The sequence below is a fragment of the Nerophis ophidion genome, linkage group LG10, assembly GCF_033978795.1.
Source record: "Nerophis ophidion isolate RoL-2023_Sa linkage group LG10, RoL_Noph_v1.0, whole genome shotgun sequence".
NCBI classification, from domain to species: Eukaryota; Metazoa; Chordata; class Actinopteri; order Syngnathiformes; family Syngnathidae; genus Nerophis; species Nerophis ophidion.
In genome coordinates, this window is record NC_084620.1 from 56,007,991 (window position 1) to 56,024,128 (window position 16,138).

Here is a 16,138-nt window from a genome sequence, read left to right on the forward strand (position 1 = left end):
GTTCTCTACAACCTGTCGTCACGTCCGCTTTTAATCCATACTAACAGCGTGTCACATAATATTTGCGGCTTTTACACACACACGCACAAGTGAATACAAGGCATACTTGGTCAACAGCCATACAGGTCACACTGAGGGTGGCCGTATAAACAACTTTAGCACTGTTACAAATTTGCGCCACACTGTGAACCCACACCAAACAAGAATGACAAACACATTTCGGGTGAACATCCCCACCGTAACACAACATAACAAATACCCCAGAACCCCTTGCAGCACTAACTCTTCCAGCAAACTGACCAATAATTAACGTTTTATTCATGCATTTTCTCTTGCTACTTCAAGGCTTTGAATGTTTGGTTCATTCATTATTGTTATTTTATTTTCAAATGTATTATTAGCCTGTGGAAATGTTTTTATATTTACCTCAGAAGATTGCAAATAGAAAAAAAGGCATAACATTTTTATTTAAATTTTATTTGATATGCCATTGATATTTTTTAAATTATTATTATTATCATTTGAAACTGGATTTTGAATGTCACCAAAGGTATTTAAGCCTTGCTTGTTCAATATTTAATGCAAAACATGTTTGGGTCCCTATTAAAAGGTTCATTTGTTTAACCTTGGCCCGCGGCTTTGTTCCGTTTAAAATTTTGGCCCACTCTGTATTTCAGTTTGACACCCCTGAAATAGTGTATGTCCTTCACTATGTGGTAGGTTCCTGCTGTTGTTGACTATTTTTTTCATACCGTGTTGTGGAAATGGTTGCTCCGGCATTTTGTGGGTGTGGCACCGGCCGGAGATGTTGACATGCGGAGTTTCAAGCACTCTTCATTCTCTAGCAGGTGACTTTTCAAATGATGCTACATATTAGCAGTAGTGCTACTTTTTATAGCAACAAAATACGGTTGTCTGTTTGACATCTTCCCGCTTGAAGCCAAACCACCGCCAGATGATGTAAACCGTGCTGTTTTTCTTGCGAATTAATTCTTTTTCCTGCATTTGTTACCAGATTGGCACCTTCTCTCTCTCACTTTATGACGTTGCACGCGCGACGGTATGTGACGTATGTAAGAAGGTGCGCTTGTTTTATGTCTCAGTGAGAAGAAAGAGTGAGAAAAGCCTGTAGTGTAATGCCAGCAGCTAAAAGCAACTACAATATCACCATATAGTCATTTTCTATATCGCACCGAGACAAAACCACGATATATCGAGTATATTCCATATACAATATCCTACCCAAATATCCTACTGTGCAATATTACCCTTCGAGTGCAAAAGGTCCGACACTGACTGTCATTACTTTATTATTACTCCAGTACTCTTGTTTTGTTCTGTATATTGTACAGGATTGCTTATTGTTTTTTTTATTGGATAGTAGTCTGTTTACTTCAATTCTTATTTTTAGGGACCGATGTCCCTTTGGGACAGAGGACCCTATTGAATTTCTAAGGTTTTATTATTATTATTATACCGCCGCCTCTTTGAGCTGTAATTTGACCCCCTTAACATGCTTCAAAACCCACCATATTTGACACACACATCAGGACTGGCGAAAATTGCGATCTAATCCAAAGAAACTAAACCCAAAACTCAAAATTGCGCTCTAGCGCCCCCTAGGAAAAAACACAGATAAAACGGCTTGTAACTTCCGTTAGGAATGTCACAGAGACATGAAACAAAAACCCCTATGTAGGTCTGACTTAGACCTAGATTTCATACACTGACCAAAAATCAACAGGAAGTTGGCAAAAACCCCTTCAAAACAAAAGTTTCCTAAAAAAAAATTCATTTTTGCCTCTTTGAGCTGTAATTTGACCCCCTTAAAATGCTTCAAAACTCACCAAACTGGACACACACATCAGGACTGGTGAAAATTGCGGTCTAATAAAAAAAAATCCCTTAAACTCAAAATTGCACTCTAGCGCCCCCTAGAAATAAAACACAGACAAAACTGCTCTTAGGAAGAAAACACAAACAAAACTGCTTGTAACTTCCGGTAGGAATGTTGTATAGACATGAAACAAAAACCTCTATGTAGGTCTGACTTCGACCTAGATTTCATACTTTAACCTCCTTTAGCAAAAATCAACAGGAAGTTGGCAAAAACCCCTTCAAAACAAAAGTTCCCTAAAAATTGTCATTTTTGCCTCTTTGAGCTGTAATTTGACCCCCTTAAAATGCTTCAAAACTCACCAAACTGGACACACACACATCAGGACTGGTGAAAATTGCGATCTAATTGAAAAAAACAACAACCTAAATCTCAAAATTGCGCTTGAGCGCCCCCTAGAAATAAAACACAGACAAAACTGCTCCTAGGAAGAAAACACAAACAAAACTGCTTGTAACTTCCGGTAGGAATGTCGTAGAGACATGAAACTAAAACTTCTATGTAGGTCTCACTTAGACCTACAATTCATTAATTGACATCCTTCAGCAAAAATCAACAGGAAGTTGGAAATTACCCCTTCAAAACAAAAGTTTTGTAAAGACCGTCACCTTCTTTCAAACATTATCTCTTCTGAGCGCGTTTGTTGTGTCGGCTAGCTGAAATAAGCAGGGGCGTCCATGATAACGTTGCTTGGATGGCAACATATGTTGCTCTAAAACCTGTATGTACCTTTCAGCATTAATGGTGCCTTCACAAATGTGTAAGTTACCCATGCCTTGGGCACTAATGCACCCCCATACCATCACACAGCAAAAATCAACAGGAAGTTGGCAATTACCCCTTCAAAACAAAAGTTTTGTGAAAACCTGTCACCTTTTTTTTAAACATCATCTCCTCTGAGCGCGTTTGTTGTGTCGGCTTCAAACTCGCACAGGGAAGAGATTGAACCTTTTCTGATTAAAAGTTGACAAAAGAGTTTTTCTAACTGCTCCGGTTTTGATTTTACGAGCCTTCAAAAGAACCGCTGCGCTGATGCCGTCTCAAGATGGCCGCTTAAAAGCAGGAAGCACCAGCGTGACCACACAATGCAGAGAAGGTAGGTAGTGTGCGGGTAAAGATATGTTGACTGGGTGAAAGAAGGAGGCACCAGTTTAACACCTGGATGCAGGGAAGGTAGGTAACGTGCAGGTAAAGATATGTTGTCTGGGTGATGGCAGGAAGCACCAGCATGTATGGGTGAAAGAAAGAAGCACCAGTGTGACCCCAGGATACAGAGAAGGTAGGTAATGTGCAGGTAAAGATATGTTGTCTGGGTGATGGCAGGAAGCACCAGCATGTATGGGTGAAAGAAAGAAGCACCAGTGTGACCCCAGGATACAGAGAAGGTAGGTAATGTGCAGGTAACGATGTGTTGTCTGGGTGATGGCAGGAAGCACCAGAGTGTATGGGTGAAAGAAAGAAGCACCAGTGTGACCCCAGGATGCAGGGAAGGTAGGTAATGTGCAGGTAAAGATATGTTGTCTGGGTGATGGCAGGAGGCACCAGCATGTATGGGTGAAAGAAAGAAGCACCAGTGTGACTCCAGGATACAGAGAAGGTAGGTAATGTGCAGGTAAAGATATGTTGTCTGGGTGATGGCAGGAAGCACCAGCGTGTATGGGTGAAAGAAAAAAGCACCAGTGTGACCCCAGGATGCAGGAAAGGTAGGTAATGTGCAGGTAAAGATATGTTGAATGGGTAAAGGCAGGAAACACTAGCAGAAGTCGGTCCCGTCCATCGCTGCTTGCAGCTTTAATTTATCTTTATTACTTATGTGATTTATCTTTATTCCATATTTGCTTCCACTACCGCACCTTAAGTTGGAGTCCTTAAATCTTGTTATATACAAATATAATGACAATAAAGTCCATTCTATTCAATTTTATTCTTCTATTCTCATATTGCATATATCGGCCAGCTCTATTTCCTCCCATATCACAAAAACATGCATGTTGTGTTCATATTGTGTGCAAAAAAAAAAGCTGCTCCCCACCTGGTTGAGGTACTTCCCGGCAAAGAAGGTCTGGTAGCCGGCCAGGTTGTTGAGCAAAGCGGGGAAAGTGTTGGCCTCCTCGCTCTTCTGCCAAGCCTTGCTGCTGCAGTTCCCCTCCAGGGTGTTGTTGGTGACGTGGTGGTTGTGGGGATATTTGCCCGTCAGGATGCTGGCTCGACTGGGGCAGCACAGCGGACTGGCGACAAACTGGAGGACGGCACAAACTGCAGTCAACTAAACTTAAAAAAAAGGTCCCGCTTCCAAAAATATATGGGAGAGAAAATACTTACTGCGTTTGTGAAGGAGATGCCCGCATCACCGATCAGTTTTTTGGTCTTGTTGAGTGGACTCTGAGGAGAAACATAACATGGAAAGTCAGCACGACTATGTCATTTATTTCCATGCTGGAACATCCATCCATCCATCCATCCATCCATCCATCATCCTCCGCTTATCCGAGGTCGGGTCGCGGGGGCAACAGCCTAAGCAGGGAAACTCAGACTTCCCTCTCCCCAGCCACTTCGTCTAGCTCAGTGGTTCCCAAAGTGGGCGGTGGAAAGATCTAGGGGGGCGGTGAGGAAGAAGGGGGCGGTAGGGGGGCGGCAGTCCGAAGTCGAAGTCAGAAGTTCTAACGTTTGTTTGACGATTTGTACACAACAGGTGCAGCAGGACGAGTCAGTGGACGACGCATCAGGGTCCGGTTACCACACGTCGCTCTGGCCCAGTCAGATCCGACAGCATAGACTACAAAAGCAAAAGCTCAGGTTTGTAATTTCAAGCTTGTAATGTTCAGAATTTTATCTTATAATAAAAACAGCATTCTGGCGGTCAACATCATCTTGAGTTCAAGTCAACATGAAATTGGGGACTCGCCAGAACGCGCCGTGTTGTGTTGTGTTGAGCTGGTTAGGGTGGTGCATTCACTGATATATATTGTTACGAATGTATATGACTTTGTACCTGTGTGTGCATGTGTGTGTGTGTGTGTGTGTGTGTGTGTGTGTGTGCATATATGCGTGTTCGCGCATGTGTCATTGTGTGGGTGGCGTGCCTTAGATCACGTCCGCCACCATTTTCTGTGAGTAAATGGAAGAAAATGAATACGTGAGAGGGTAAATTCCTTTTCATACCTTCAATGTTGTCATTTTAGTCTTTAAGTAGGCCTATTTATGAAATGCGATAAAATGCTGTATTTTACATGGTTTTATTTTTTTGTTCCAGAATAAAGTATGGCCTTGGTACAGCCAACAAAAAAGAAGTGTCGGCAATATAGTGTGGAATATCGGAAATATGGATTTGTCGCAGCACCACACAACCAACAGCAACCAATGTGTCTACTGTGTGATAGAGTGTTTTCAAATGAAGCTATGAAACCTTCGAGGCTTTTGGAACATTTGAAGAAAATGCACTCTGATAAACCAGACAAAAACTTTGCATATTTTCAGTCACTCCGAGACAACGTTCGGAAACGGAAAACCATCGGAAATATATTTGACAGCATTTTACAACAATCTACTGACGGTTTGCGAGCGTCATACAACATCTCTTTGCTGATTGCGAGATCTGGTAAGCCTCATACAATTGGAGAAGAGCTTATTCTACCAGCAGTAAGAGAGGTTCTACACACAGTTCTACACAAGTCACCTGACCAAATTATAAAAGCTATTCCTCTCAGTGATAACTCTGTTCAGAGAAGAATAGATGAAATGGCTTAAAATATTGAAGAAACATTGTGTAACATGCTTAGGACAACAGAATTTAGTTTACAGTTAGATGAGTCCACTCTGCCAGGCAATGAATCTTATGAAGCTTATGTGCCTGCACCAAGCACATCCATCCCATTAATATTAAGTGTGAGACAATGAAGGTTACTGGTGGAATGTTTATTTACCATTCTATGTTGCTGAAACAGTTAAAACTGCTAAAAAATAAATTGGTTTACTAAATTGGGTTTTATTTGTGAAATACACATTTGTGTTTAACCTTTCTCTTTTCAAATTGCAGCATACCAAATATCAAGAAAGAGGTGTTTGTTTCCATATGTGTCTGTGGGGGGGCGCTAGGAATTCACTGGGGAGCCAAGGGGGCGCCAGCCTGCAAAAGTTTGGGAACCATTGGTCTAGCTCTTCCCGGGGGATCCCGAGGCGTTCCCAGGCCAGCCGGGAGACATAGTCTTCCCAACGTGTCCTGGGTCTTCCCCGTGGCCTCCTACCGGTTGGACGTGCCCTAAACACCTCCCTAGGGAGGCGTTCGGGTGGCATCCTGACCAGATGCCCGAACCACCTCATCTGGCTCCTCTCGATGTGAAGGAGCAGTGGCTTTACTTTGAGTTCCTCCCGGATGGCAGAGCTTCTCACTCTATCTCTAAGGGAGAGGAAACTCATTTCGGCCGCTTGTACCCGTGATCTTATCCTTTCGGTCATGACCCAAAGTTCATGACCATAGGTGAGGATGGGAACGTAGATCGACCGGTAAATTGAGAGCTTCGCCTTCCGGCTCGGCTCCTTCTTCACCACAACGGATCGATACAACGTCCGCATTACTGAAGAAGCCGCACCGATCCGCCTGTCGATCTCACCAACCACTCTTCCCTCACTCGTGAACAAGACTCCTAGGTACTTGAACTCCTCCACTTGGGGCAGGGTCTCCTCCCCAACCCGGAGATGGCGTTCCACCCTTTTCCGGGCGAAAACCACGGACTCGGACTTGGAGGTGCCGATTCTCATTCCGGTCGCTTCACACTCGGCTGCGAACCGATCCAGTGAGAGCTGAAGATCCCGGCCAGATGAAGCCATCAGGACCACATCATCTGCAAAAAGCAGTGACCTAATCCTGCGGTTACCAAACCGGAACCCCTCAACGCCTTGACTGCGCCTAGAAATTCTGTCCATAAAGGTTATGAACAGAATCGGTGAGAAAGGACAGCCTTGGCGGAGTCCAACCCTCACTGGAAATGTGTTCGACTTACTGCCGGAACATATTGGATGCAATTTTTTTAATATGTATGTCATTGCACTGAATGTGACCATATATACGTGCACATATGTATATATATACATACATACAAATAGTAATAATGGTAACGGTACAACTCCTGATGGTTTGTATTACCATTTTTAATAAAAAATATCTGCAAAAATGATTGTGATCCCAACTGCACTTCCCTGTAAAAGGAGAACTGTACTTTTTTTTGTGTGGAAATTTTGCCTATCGTTAACAATCATTATTACACATTATTAGAAATAGATTTTTTAAATGCCTTCTAACTCGTAAGTAAAAATCTGCTTGCAATCAAGCCGAAGGGATGTCATGTATTTTGCCCATAAAACCTAATAAAAAAACACATCCAAAAAGCACCAACTATACCCCATTTACATTTTGTGATAGAAATATCATCCAGGGTTTCCCCCCACACATTCATTTATTTGTGGCGGCCCGCCACGAAAAAAAAACAACAACAAAAAAAAAAACATTATAATTTCCGGGCTTCACGGTGGCAGAGGGGTTAGTGCGTCTGCCTCACAATACGAAGGTCCTGCAGTCCTGGGTTCAAATCCAGGCTCGGGATCTTTCTGTGTGGAGTTTGCATGTTCTCCCCGTGAATGCGTGGGTTCCCTCCGGGTACTCCGGCTTCCTCCCGCTTCCAAAGACATGCACCTGGGGATAAGTTGATTGGCAACACTAAATTGGCCCTAGTGTGTGAATGTGAGTGTGAATGTTGTCTATCTGTGTTGGCCCTGCGATGAGATGGCGACTTGTCCAGGGTGTACCCCGCCTTCCGCCCGATTGTAGCTGAGATAGGCGCCAGCGGCCCCCGCGACCCCGACGGGGAATAAGCGGTAGAAAATGGATGGATATTATTATTTCCTCCCGGCTTTTGACTCACTCGACCGCTCATAAAAGCAATGGGATATGTCTGTGAATGGAGCTTGTAGTTACATATTATATAAATATGTAAATATTATATAACTACGCATATAAATATGTACATAAAGTGTTGTAATTATATTCCAAATCCGCGTTCTTCTTGGTCATCGCTGCCACCCCCCACCACCACAAATAGATGCCTGACCTGATCATCCATCCATTTTCCGAGGTCGGGTCGCGGGGGCAGCAGCCTAAGCAGGGAAGCCCAGACTTCCAAAAGTATTTTGGCCACCTGCCTTGACTCACATATGAACTTAAAGTGCCATCCCATTCCTAACCCAGAGGGTTCAACATGACCTTTTGCAGCTATTACAGCCTTAACTCTTCTGGCAAGGCTGTCCACAAGGTTGCAGAGTGTTCTTTACAGCAATTCTTCCAAAAGCGCATTGGTGAGGTCACACGGAAGGCCTGGCTCTCAGCCATTCTAAGTCATCCCGAAAAGGGTTCTATCGGGTTCAGGTCAGGACTCTGTGCAGGCCAGTCAAGTTCATTAACACCAGACCGTGTCATCCATGTCTTTATGGACACTGGTGTGCAGGCATGTTTCAGAAATGTTTGTCCAAACAGTCTCCATGCCTAAGTGTTTGATTTTACACACCTTCATTGATTGGGACACCTGATTCTAATCATTTGGATGGGTGGCCAAACACTTTTGGAAATATAGTGTAAATATGTAGGGCTCCACGCCACTGCTAATCTTAATAAAATGTAAACTAGTATTGTTATCAATGATCTATGACTCCTGAAAGTCTGCTGTTGTGATAACTCTTCTACCAAACACTGTCCCGCCCTGATAAGAGTCCCTAGAAACATGCGTCAGCTTGCTCACGTTCTTCCCCACTTTTCATGCTGACTCGGCGGCCCGTTTTCTTTATCTTTAGCAGGAATAATGATGTCACGTTTACAGTAAACACATTCCACAAGTTTTAGAATCTGCAGTATAGAACAAGAAAGGCATCGTGTAATCCCATTTCAAACCTTTCCTTAAAAGGTTTCAGGAATATACATCCTTAAGGTTTGGATTTATGTTCCTAACTAACTAACTAACCAGCGTCAATGATTACACCATAACCTTGTAGAGGAGGTAAACTTCTTCTTCCTTTAAATTTATATAGCGCTTTTCTCTAGTGACTCAAAGCGCTTTACATAGTGAAACCCAATATCTAAGTTACATTTAAACCAGTGTGGGTGGCACTGGGAGCAGGTGGATAAAGTGTCTTGCCCAAGGACACAACGGCAGTGACTAGGATGGCGGAAGCGGGAATCGAACCTGCAACCCTCAATTTGCCGGCACGGCCACTCTACCAACCGAGCTATACCGCCCAAAGTCATGCCCTTCCTTGGTGGTCCCTAGAACCCGCACGACAGAGAGTCGTTCACAGACACTTATTAAAAAATATCTTGTGTGACATCATGCCCAAAAGTGCACTTTTTTTTGGGTTTTAAACTATTGTAGTGGTGTTCTGTACAAAAAGTGCACTTTAATTGAGTGTCGTTTTGATATGTCATCTTAGTGACATCATGCACAAAAGTGCACTCGTAGCTTGTTTTAAAATGTCTCTGACAATTTTGCACTTTCTGATTTGGAAATGACATGAATGTTTGTGCCACTGCTTGATAACTGTTTAATAAATACACTTTTAGTTGTGGTTTCCCTCTCTGCATGAATGTTTAAAAGTAGCATAAGAAGAATGTTTTAATGTAGACACATAGAATCATCATACTGCTGTGATTATATGTGTCAAATATCCAGATATATATGGTGTATCGTGACATGGCATAAAAATATAATTTATTGTTTAATAAAATGCTTCAGGTATTTTAAAATATATATATTTTTCACATAATTGTCTTACGCCTTATCCATACTATACTTTAATTTCTTTCAAACACCAACAGTTCACACTTGAGTCCTGTCCCTGGGTTTTCACACAGTCCTGTTAACCCAGGGGTCGGCAACCCAGAATGTTGAAAGAGCCATATTGGACCACAAATATTAAAAAATAATCCGACTGGAGTCGCAATAAAATAAAAGTCTTATATAAGTGTTATAATGAACACAACACATGATGTAAGTGTCTATATTAGCCTACTATCAAAATCACTTTAAACGTCTTATATAAGTGTTATAAAGAAGACAACACATGATGTAAGTGTCTATATTAGCCTACTATCAAAATGACTTTAAACGTCTTATATAAGTGTTATAATAAAGACAACACATGATGTGTCTATATTAGCCTACTATCAAAATGACTTTAAGCATCTTATATAAGTGTTATAATGAAGACAACACATGATGTAAGTGTCTATATTAGCCTACTATCAAAATGACTTTAAACGTCTTATATAAGTGTTATAATGAAGACAACACATGATGTAAGTGTCTATATTAGCCTACTATCAAAATGACTTTAAACGTCTTATATAAGTGTTATAATGAAGACAACACATGATGTAAGTGTCTATATTAGCCTACTATCAAAATGACTCTAAACGTCTCATATAAGTGTTATAATGAAGACAACACATGATGTGTCTATATTAGCTACATCAGCCTACTATCAAAATGACTTTAAAAGTCTTATATAAGTCTTATGATGAAGACAACACATGACTTAAGTGTCTATATTAGTCCTTCTTTCCGTCCAATACCCCATGAAAGTGCTTGCTTTTTGCCATCTTATTTTTCCAGCTTCCATACTCCTTTTTTATACACTTTACAAGAAATACATTGGCGGCAAAACTCCGTAGCTTGCTAGCTTGTGTGTGCCAGCTCCCTGAGACTCTTATTTTGTTAACGCAGACAGGATGGAGCAGCGCTTTTATTGTGGAGAGAGGAATTAGTGTTTTGCGAGAGTCTGTTGAAATAAAAAGCGTTTCTCGCCTTCCTGTCGGTCGTTTTTTCTTAATAATGATCTGCCTGCAGCCAGCGTCATCTCACAAGACCCTCGGGTGCCGCGAATGTCAATCCAGTGACAAAATGACGTCACAGTGAAGATTTATCATGGCTCATTTTTAGGTCTATTTTTTTTTTAACGCAACAACAACGTGTCCCGTGAAAAACCGTCCGACCCGAACTCTCTAATAACTAAAGTTCCTTTGGTGAATAATATCAACTCACTACACCGGTATGTTTTAGTGCTTTCATGGCGAGTTCACTGACAGATATAAGTAAGAACGGTGCTATCTAGAGTTCGGCAGAGTGACAGTGTAATACTCTTCCATATCAGTAGGTGGCAGCAGGTAGCTAATTGCTTTATAGATGTCAGAAACAGCAGAAGGCAGCGTGCAGGTCAAAAGGTATCTAACACTTAAACCAAATATTAACAAAAGGCGAGTACCGCTAAGAAAAGGCATTGAAGCTTAGGGAAGGCTATGCAAAACAAAATTAAAACTGTACTGGCTGCAAAGTAAACAAAAACAGCATACTGGACGACAGCAAAGACTTACAACGTGTGGAGCAGCAGACGGCGTCCACAAAGTACATCCGTACATGACATGACGATCAACGACAAAATAGGAGCGCAAGACAAGAAGTAAAACACTACATACAAGAAAACAGCAAAAAAATGTAAAATAAGTCAGTTTTTGACAGTACACCTACTTTGAGACAAGAGCTACAGTGATGCATGCTTGGTTATGGCTTGAATTTATATCCAACAATTGCGAGAACTACTTTTTACAGTCAACATCGGCTGCTGAGTTTCATTCTGTAATGCTTTCCGCTAGTGGTGAGCCTCGGGATTTTTCCAATGAAAAACGGCTCGAAAAACGTTGAAAAACACTGATCTACACGTTAGAAAACAAGAGTGTACAAACAATACTATTTCACGGGGATAATTAAAAAGTATGAAGCAGTGTTGTTATTAAAACCTCCAAAGGCTTAGTGGCCACATGCGTGGACAGTACCTTTTAGCTCTTATTTCCAAAATTGTGTACACTACTGAATCGGGGTCTTCTGGCCACTTATGTGGACACTTATACTGCCATCTGGTGGTGTCAGAAAAGTATAACATACAATGGAATTTGGAAAAAAATATGTGTAAAAATAAAAATTAGAATGTCACTAAACATGAAGTACATGTTTGTGTACTTATGGACTAAGAACATCATATCAAAAGATGATTCTTAGTTTTTATTCTAATTAGGGTCCAATAAGCCCAAATATCAATCAATCAATCAATGTTTATTTATAAAGCCCTGAATCCCAAGTGTCTCAAAGGGCTGCACAAGCCTCAACAACATCCTCGGTATGAAGTATAAGTATAAGTATGAAGCAGCGTTGTTATTAAAAGCATGTAACTGTGGTGAGTGCAAGGAGAACTATTATCATAATAAGAAGTATGAAGCAGTGTTGTTATTAAAAGCAGGTAACTGGTGAGTTTAAGGAGAACTATTATCATAATAATAAGTATGAAACAGTGTTGTTATTAAAAGCATGTAACTGTGGTGAGTGCAAGGAGAAATATTTCATGATGCTAATAAGAAGTACGAGGCAGTGTTATTAAAAGCAGGTAACTGTGGTGAGTGCAAGGAGAAATATTATCATAATAAGAAGTATGAAGCAGTGTTGTTATTAAAAGTAGGTAACTGTGGTGAGTGCAAGGAGAACTATTTCATGGTGATAATAATAAGTATGAAGCAGTGTTATTAGAAGCAGGGAACTGTGGTGAGTGCAAGGAGAATAAGAAGAATAAAGCAGTGTTGTTATTAAAAGTATGTAACTGTGGTGAGTGCACAGAAAACTATTATCATAATAAGAAGTACGAGGCAGTGTTGTTATTAAAAGTAGGTAAATGTGGTGAGTGCAAGGAGAACTATTATCATAATAATAAGTATGAAGCAGTGTTATTAAAAGCAGGTAACTGTGGTGAGTGCAAGGAGAAATAGTATCATAATAATAAGTATGAAGCAGTGTTATTCAAAGCAGGTAACTGTGGTGAGTGCAAGGAGAACTAATTTTAATGGTGATAATAATAAGTATGAAGCAGTGTTGTTATTAAAAGCATGTAACTGTGGTGAGTGCAAGGAGAACTATTATCATAATAAGAAGCATGAAGCAGCGTTGTTATTAAAAGCATGTAACTGTGGTGAGTGCAAGGATAAATATTTCATGATGCTAATAAGAAGTACGAGGCAGTGTTATTAAAAGTAGGAAACTGTGGTGAGTGCAAGGAGAACTATTTCATGGTGATAATAAGTATGAAGCAGTGTTATTAAAAGAAGGTAACTGTGGTGAGTGCAAAGATAACTAATTTTAATAGTGATAATAATAAGTATGAAGCAGTGTTGTTATTAAAAGCATGTAACTGGTGAGATCAAGGAGAAATATTATCATAATAAGAAGTATGAAGCAGTGTTGTTATTAAAAGCAGGTAACTGTGGTGAGTTCAAGGAGAACTATTATCATAATAATAAGTATGAAGCAGTGTTATTCAAAGCAGGTAACTGTGGTGAGTGCAAGGAGAAATATTATCATAATAAGAAGTATGAAGCAGTGTTGTTAAAAGCATGTAACTGTGGTGAGTGCAAGGATAACTAATTTTAATGGTTATAATAAGTATGAAGCAGTGTTTTTATTAAAAGCATGTAACTGTGGTGAGTGAAAGGAGAACTATTATCATAATAAGTTCAAAGCAAGTGTTGTTATTAAAAGCATGTAACTGTGGTGAGTGCAAGGAGAACGATAATCATAATAATACGTTTGAAGCAAGTGTTGTCATTAAAAGCAGGTAACTGTGGTGAGTGCAAGGAAAACTATTATCATAATAATACGTATGAAGCAGTGTTGTTATTAAAAGCATGTAACTGTGGTGAGTGCAAGGAGAAATATTATCATAATAAGAAGTATGAAGCAGTGTTGTTATTAAAAGCAGGTAACTGTTGTGAGTTCAAGGAGAAATATTATCATAATAAGAAGTATGAAGCAGTGTTATTCAAAGCAGGTAACTGTGGTGAGTGCAAGGAGAACTCATTTTAATGGTGATAATAATAAGTATGAAGCAGTGTTGTTAAAAGCAGGTAACTGTGGTGAGTGCAAGGAGAAATATCATCATAATAAGTATGAAGCAGTGTTGTTAAAAGCATGTAACTGTGGTGAGGATAACTAATTTTAATGGTAATAATAAGAATGAAGCAGTGTTTTTATTAAAAGCATGTAACTGTGGTGAGTGCAAGGATAACTAATTTTAATGGTTATAATAAGTATGAAGCAGTGTTTTTCTTAAAAGCATGTAACTGTGGTGAGTGCAAGGGGAACTATTATCATAATAATAAGTAAGAAGCAGTGTTATTAAAAGCAGGTAACTGTGGTGAGTGCAAGGAGAAATATCATCATAATAAGTATGAAGCAGTGTTGTTAAAAGCATGTAACTGTGGTGAGGATAACTAATTTTAATGGTAATAATAAGAATGAAGCAGTGTTTTTATTAAAAGCATGTAACTGTGGTGAGTGCAAGGATAACTAATTTTAATGGTTATAATAAGTATGAAGCAGTGTTTTTCTTAAAAGCATGTAACTGTGGTGAGTGCAAGGGGAACTATTATCATAATAATACGTTCAAAGCAAGTGTTGTTATTAAAAGCATGTAACTGTGGTGAGTGCAAGGAGAACTATTATCATAATAAGTATGAAGCAGCGTTGTTATTAAAAGCATGTAACTGTGGTGAGTGCAAGGAGAAATATTTCATGATGCTAATAAGAAGTACGAGGCAGTGTTATTAAAAGCAGGTAACTGTGGTGAGTGCAAGGAGAAATATTATCATAACAAGAAGTATGAAGCAGTGTTGTTAAAAGCATGTAACTGTGGTGAGTGCAAGGATAACTAATTTTAATGGTTATATTAAGTACGAAGTAATGTTGTTATTAAAAGCATGTAACTGTGGTGAGTGCAAGGAGAACTATTTCATGATGATTATAAGAAGTACGAGGCAGTGTTGTTATTAAAAGTAGGTAACTGTGGTGGGTGCAAGGAGAACTATTTCATGGTGATAATAAGTATGACGCAGTGTCATTAAAAGCAGGTAACTGTGGTGAGTTCAAGGAGAAATATTGTCATAATAAGAAGTATGAAGCAGTGTTATTAAAAGAAGGTAACTGTGGTGAGTGCAAGGAGAAACGCCCCCTCCCCTCCATTGCACTTTAAAGCGGGTTAAGACGGCACCAGAAGGCAACATTGCGAGCGCGTCTCACTGACCAGGCCGCCCATGGAGGAGTCCAGGTCGTCTGTGAGGATGAGCACCACGTTGGCTCTCCGGGAGGATGTAACCGCGCCGCTGAACAGTGTGACGCAGATCAGGAGACACCTGCACAGCGTCCCCAGACGCGGCATTTTCTCTTCTTAGTTGGTGCGACTTTCGACCAGCTGGTCCCCTCACACCGCGTGGGATGTGACCACGTGACGTGACGTGACGTGACGGGCTTTTCTTTCAACTGAAGACACACAACCAAGTGGGAGCCATGTTTACTCCCGGCCTTCACTTCCGTGTTGCTGGTCACGTGCTTCCTCGATACAGAAGCCGACGGGAGTCACTCGATATTGGTTTTATAACATCAACAATAGTTTATTTTTTTCGCTTTATTTATTATTTGTGAGGATGTAACTTATTTTCATGGACTTGCCTCTTTGTGGTGTTAATTTCCTGTTATAAGCTGTTATACAGTATATGTCATGAGCTCTTATTTTAAAGGCGCGAAGAGCGGAAGCGGTGACAGGTTGTAATGGAGCGGAGTTTTGAAAAGACACGAATTAAATTGGTCCTCGTGTAAAACTGGAGCCTTCCTGTTTTTTATTTTGTAGTCTTATCCAGTATACAAGTGGTTACAAGTGTACTGTAACCTATTTTATGGGGTTGCCTCTTTGTGGTGTTAAGTTCCTGTTGTAAGATGTTATACAGTATATGCCTTGAGCTCTTATTTTGAAGGCGCAAAGAGCGAAAGTGGTGACAGGCTGTGGTGGAGCGGAAACAAAAAGAAACGAAATAAGTGGTCCTCGTGTAAAACAGGAGCCTCCGTGTTTGTTATGTTGTATTTTATCCAGTATAAGCAGCATATATAAACCCTCGGTTGCAAGTGAAACATATTTTATGGGCTTGCCTCTTTGTGACGTTAAATTCCTGTTATAAGCTGGCATACAGTATATGCCTTGAGCTCTTATTTTGAAGAGCGGACGTTGTGACAGGTTGTGGTGGAGCGGAAAGAAAAAGAGACGAAATAAAAGTGGTCCTCGTGTAAAACTGGATTCTCTGTGTTTGTTATTTTGTAGTTTTATCCAGTATAA

At 40.4% G+C, this 16,138-nt stretch overlaps 1 protein-coding gene across 1 annotated transcript in view; it reads right to left on the minus strand.

Annotated features, from left to right (window-relative positions):
- gnsa (glucosamine (N-acetyl)-6-sulfatase a) overlaps nucleotides 1-15,358 on the minus strand; it is a 55,376-nt gene extending 40,018 nt beyond the window's left edge. Inside the window, exons 1-3 of the mRNA XM_061914186.1 lie at nucleotides 15,056-15,358; nucleotides 4,220-4,279; nucleotides 3,930-4,136 (exon numbers count right to left, since the gene is read on the minus strand). Of these exons, the coding sequence (XP_061770170.1) occupies nucleotides 3,930-4,136; nucleotides 4,220-4,279; nucleotides 15,056-15,190 (402 nt within the window). The 5' untranslated portion in view covers nucleotides 15,191-15,358. The remainder of the gene's footprint in view (nucleotides 1-3,929; nucleotides 4,137-4,219; nucleotides 4,280-15,055) is intronic.
- Nucleotides 15,359-16,138: the final 780 nt, after the last annotated feature.